General features: G+C 36.5%; 1 protein-coding gene across 2 annotated transcripts in view; it reads right to left on the bottom strand.

Annotated features, from left to right (window-relative positions):
• The window catches only part of LOC106868788 (UBX domain-containing protein 11), a 147,774-nt gene that overhangs the window by 7,504 nt on the left and 135,264 nt on the right, over nt 1-5,006 (bottom strand). For both annotated transcript variants that reach the window (XM_052975533.1, XM_014914207.2), the window contains one exon: nt 2,709-2,773. In XM_052975533.1, the coding sequence (XP_052831493.1) occupies nt 2,709-2,773 (65 nt within the window). The remainder of the gene's footprint in view (nt 1-2,708; nt 2,774-5,006) is intronic.

The raw sequence follows: 5,006 nt of genomic DNA, 5'->3' as shown, positions 1-5,006 counted from the left end.
TGGATCTCAGTGATCTTCCCTCTTTAAATATATTTTTCTGTAGTTGACGGGTGTTACATTTTTTAGGTATGCCCCCACCCCCACCCCCGCACCCCGAAAGAAATCCAGGTCCTGGATCTGTGCATATATCCAAAAAGTTGGAAACCACAACACAAAAGCATAAGAAAATTGATTTCCAAATGTGGCACAAGGCCAGCAAGTTTGGGCGGGTAAGTCAATTACATCAACCCCAGTGCACAACTGGTACTAATTTTATTGACCCTGAAAGATGAAAGACAAAGTCAACCTCAGTGGAATTTGAACTCAGAACATAAAGAAAGGTGAAATGCTGTTAAGCATTTTTCCCAGCAATGCTAACGATTGTGCCAGCTCACAAATAATGATAATTTTTTTTCTAGATATTTCTTTCTAATATAGGCACAAAGCCTGAATTTTTGTGGGAGGATATAAGTCATTTTCACTAACCCCAGTGACCGCTACTGATTTTATCGACCCCCAAAAGGATGAAAGGTAAAAATGACCTCAGTAGGGTTTGAACTCAGAATGTAAAGAACAAGGAGAAATGATGCTTAGCATTTTGTCCCATGTGCTAACGATTCAGCCAGCTTACGATTCAGCAATAGCAACAATGATAACCCTCACAGACCCTATCCAGGGGCAAATAACAAATGTAGCTAGATTACAATTGGAAAATCCCTACTTCTACTATGGCCTTTATAGCTCATGAGACGGAGTGCAAAACGACCTCTTCATTGTGTGGGCCACAACAGAAAACAAAAAGCGGGGTTTTTCAAGAAGCTTTTCAATAATATACTGCAATTTTATGGCATATACGATGCACTCAACAAATTTAGGTGGAGATACAAACATTTAATAACAGCTTGACACTCTTCCTTCATATTCTTGATAGTATCATGAGCAAAAGACAAGTCCACTTCATCAAGTGTCTGTGAACACATGATGGGATGTGTCCCGTATCTGCTACACTTCCAAGAATCTGAAGGAGTTGAATCAAGCCGTTATTAAACACACACACACATGTATGTGCCTGTGAACAGATATATGCATGTATGTAGAATCACTTTCACATGCATTCAAACGTGAGGGTGTGTGTTTGTACAAGATAGCAATAAAAATGGAAAGAACAGAGCCTCATAAGTACCTACTTGACATAAACAATAAATAACATCAAAAAATCTATCTGTGCATATGTGCTTGTGAATACACACACACACACACACATGTATGTATGCATATATATGTGTATGTATGTATGTTTGTATGCATATGTATATATATGTATATATGTATAAATATATATACCACACACACACACGTATATATTGTTGATGTCATAAGGATCTTTTTTATAAGCTTCAAGAGAATGTGAAAAATAATTCATTTCGGGAATGGTTGACCTTGAAGCAAATAAATCTATAAACAACAGCATGTGAAGGTGTGTGGCTTAGTGTTAGGGCATTCAACTCACAATTGTAAAGTCATGGGTTCAATTCTTGGCAGTGTCCTAATGCAAGGCACTTTATTTCACATTGCACCAGTCCACTCAGCTGGCAAAAGTGAGTTGTAGCTGTAATTGAAAGGGGACAGCCTTGTCATACTCTGTGTGATGCTGAATCACCTTGAGAACTACATTAAGGGTAAACATGTCTGTGGAGTACTCAGCCACTTGCACGTTAATTTCATGAGCAGGCCTTGCCATTGATGGGATCTACTGGAACACTCATCGTCCTAACACAGAGCCAGCCAGGCCAACAGCTTGTAAATATCGAGCCAAAAGAAAGGCTTTCAATAGAAAAACTCAAAGGCTGTGCTTGATTATTTTTCTAATGATAATTACAGGTTATTCCTTATAGCTTCATTCTTTCCTACTCTTGGCACAAGGCCCCAAATGCTTTCTTGGGGGGGGGGGCAGTCGATTAGATCAACCCCAGTATGCAACTGGTACTTAATTTATCGACTCCAAAAGGATGAAAGGTGAAGTCGACCTTGGCGGAATTTGAACTCAGAATGTAAAGACAGACGAAATACTGCCAAGCATTTCGCCCGGCATGCTAGTGTTTCTGCCAGCTCACCGCCTTTCCTCATAGCTTTAATGGCCAAGAAATAAGGACCAGTTCAGCACCAACCAACTAATCCCTTTGCTCAAAATTCCAGGACTTGTATCTACAGAAGAAAAGATTATTTATAACTTTATTTGTTTTGAGATCCACTATTCTATAAAAGAATACATACATATATATGTACATATGTATGTATACATATAGATGGAGATGTGTGTATGTGTGTGCGTATTAAACAAAAACTGGTATTTATAATATTATAGGTTATGTTACTATAAATTCTTCTGTATTTTCTCTCTATATATGTGTATGTATGAATGCATTGTTTGGTTTTTATGTCAAATTCTAATAAAAACAATTAAGCATTCAACAGAAGAATTCTTCAATGCTTTTCTTGTAAAGTATTTAATACAAGAGGAAAGCTTTGACCTGCTCTGTGTGTGTGTGTGTGTGTGTGTGTGTGTGTGTGTGTGTGTGTGTGTAAGTGAGGGAGACAACTGTACAGACAGACAGAAAGAGAGAAATAAAGATAGATATATTCACACACACACACACATACAACCATGTAGTGAGCTAGATGGTTAAACTGAAAGGGGGTTGGATAAATAGAAAAACATATACACTGACATTGTGCATTTCTCCTTTTCCACTAAAGTTTCAATAATGGTCAGTTGTCTGGGTTTTGGTGGTGACTGAAATAAATAGACACATACATAATTAATAAACGTGTGTGTGTGTGTGCATATAAGTTTGTATGAATATAATATATATAGGTGCATATATGTGTGTGTGAGTATATATATGTATATATTTGTATATAGGTGAGTATATATGTATATAAAGAGCTAGCATGGCTGTGTAGTAAAAATATTGCTTCCCAATCACAAAGGTTCCAGGTTCTGTTCCACTGAGTGAAGCCATTAGCAAACATTTTCTATTATAGCCTTGGGCCAGCCAAAGCTTTGAGTGGATTTGGGAGATGGAAACTGAAAGAAGCCCAATGTATATATATATATATATATATACATATATTTGTGTGTGTGTGTGTTTTGTCCTTCACCACCACCACCACCACCACCCCATAACTGGTGTTGGTATGTTTACATCCCCCATAATCAAGGAGTTCAGCAAATAGAGACTGATGGAATAAGCACCAGGCTTTTAAAAAATTCTTCGAGGTGGTGCCCCAGCATGGCCACAGTCTAAAGACTGAAACAAGTAAGAGATGAAGGACAAAAGAAGATATGTGTTTGTGCACACATAACAGAAATGGAACACTAATGAACTGGCACCATTTGAACCCTGAATGGCTAATGACGCACATTGGGAGGACAAAGATGAATAAAAGTACAGTGACGCCTTGCTGTACGAGTTGAATTCGTTCCATGACTGAGCTCGTTTTACAAATCAATTTTCCCCATTGAAATTAACTAAAATATAATTAATCGGTTCCAGCCTCCAAAAACCACTTCAAAAAAATTTTTTATTGGTTTTAAAACAGAAAAGGTGTAGTTACAAGTAAAATGACAATTATAAAGAAAGAGAATGTTAGGTTTTTATGTCAAATTCTAATAAAAACAATTAAACATTCAACGGAAGAATTCTTCAATGTTTTTCCTGTAAATTACTTAAATATATCATACAAGAGGAGAGCTTTGAGCTGCTGTGTATGTGTGTGTGTGTGTGTGTGTGTGTGACAGATGTACAGACTGAAACAGAGAGAAAGTAGAGAGATATATTCACACACACACACACAGGTTAAACTGAAAGAGAAATAGATAAATAGAAAAATATATAAACAGACATTGTACATTTCTCCTTTTCCACTAAATCATTAACCAAATTATTCTAAAGACTGGACGATTTCTGTGCTCGCACTGCAGATTTCCACGCATACTTCAAGACAAAAATTCCGCATGAGCCTCAGCTCATTCAGCAAATTACTCGTATAATGGGGCACTTTTTGCACAAGGGTGGGAGGGGTCTAGTTGATTACATTAACCCCAGTATGTAACTGGTACTTATTTTATGAAAAGATGAGAGGCAAAGTCAACCACAGTGGAATTTGAGGGCAGAAAGTAACAACAAAGGAATTGCTGCCAAAACATTTTACCCAGCTTGCAGACTTTCTCTTCCTTGGTGGCCAGCAAACCGCTACAGAGAAAAATGTATGTTCTTTTACTTGTTTCAGTCATTTGACGGTGGCCATGCTGGAGCACTGCCTTTTAGTCGAAGGAATCAACCGCAGGACTTATTTTTTGTAAGCCTGGTACTTATTCTATTGGTCTCTTTGGCCAAACTGCTATGTTATGAGGATGTAAACACACCAACATTGGTTTTCAAGTGACGGGACAAACACAGACACAAAGACAAACACATAAATATATATATATTTATATGTATGTATGTATGTATGTATACACATATATATACGACATGCTTCTTTTCAGTTTCTGTCTACCAAATCTACTCAGAAGGCTGTGGTCAGCCTGAGGCTATAGCAGAATGAGATATATTTAAGAATTTACAAAAAATTGGAGAGGAACCGACCTGTCAAAAAGACAGGTCGGTTCCTCTGCAATTTTTTGTAAATTTTCAAATATATCTCCTTCTGTGTATATATATACTACCAAACAAACATGATTTTTATTGAACTCCTAATACTTTTTGTTGAATACTTTCTTGTAAACAGTTTTTAACATTTTCTTATTATCAAAGAATGTATATGTACTTTAATACTTTTGTGACAACCAGTACTTAACACAACAAAGCTTATATACAAAGCTTTACATTTTACTTTTGACAATCTTTTTCTAAAAAAGTTAAACAGGTTAAGTGAATAAACATCTTTAAAATTGCATTTTCAAACCTTCTTTCATATACATATATATAGGTGTGTGTGTGTGTGTGTGTGTGTATATATAT

The sequence above is a fragment of the Octopus bimaculoides genome, chromosome 21 (genome assembly GCF_001194135.2).
Source record: "Octopus bimaculoides isolate UCB-OBI-ISO-001 chromosome 21, ASM119413v2, whole genome shotgun sequence".
In the NCBI taxonomy this organism is placed as follows: domain Eukaryota; kingdom Metazoa; phylum Mollusca; class Cephalopoda; order Octopoda; family Octopodidae; genus Octopus; species Octopus bimaculoides.
This window is presented reverse-complemented; position numbering and strand designations above follow the sequence as displayed.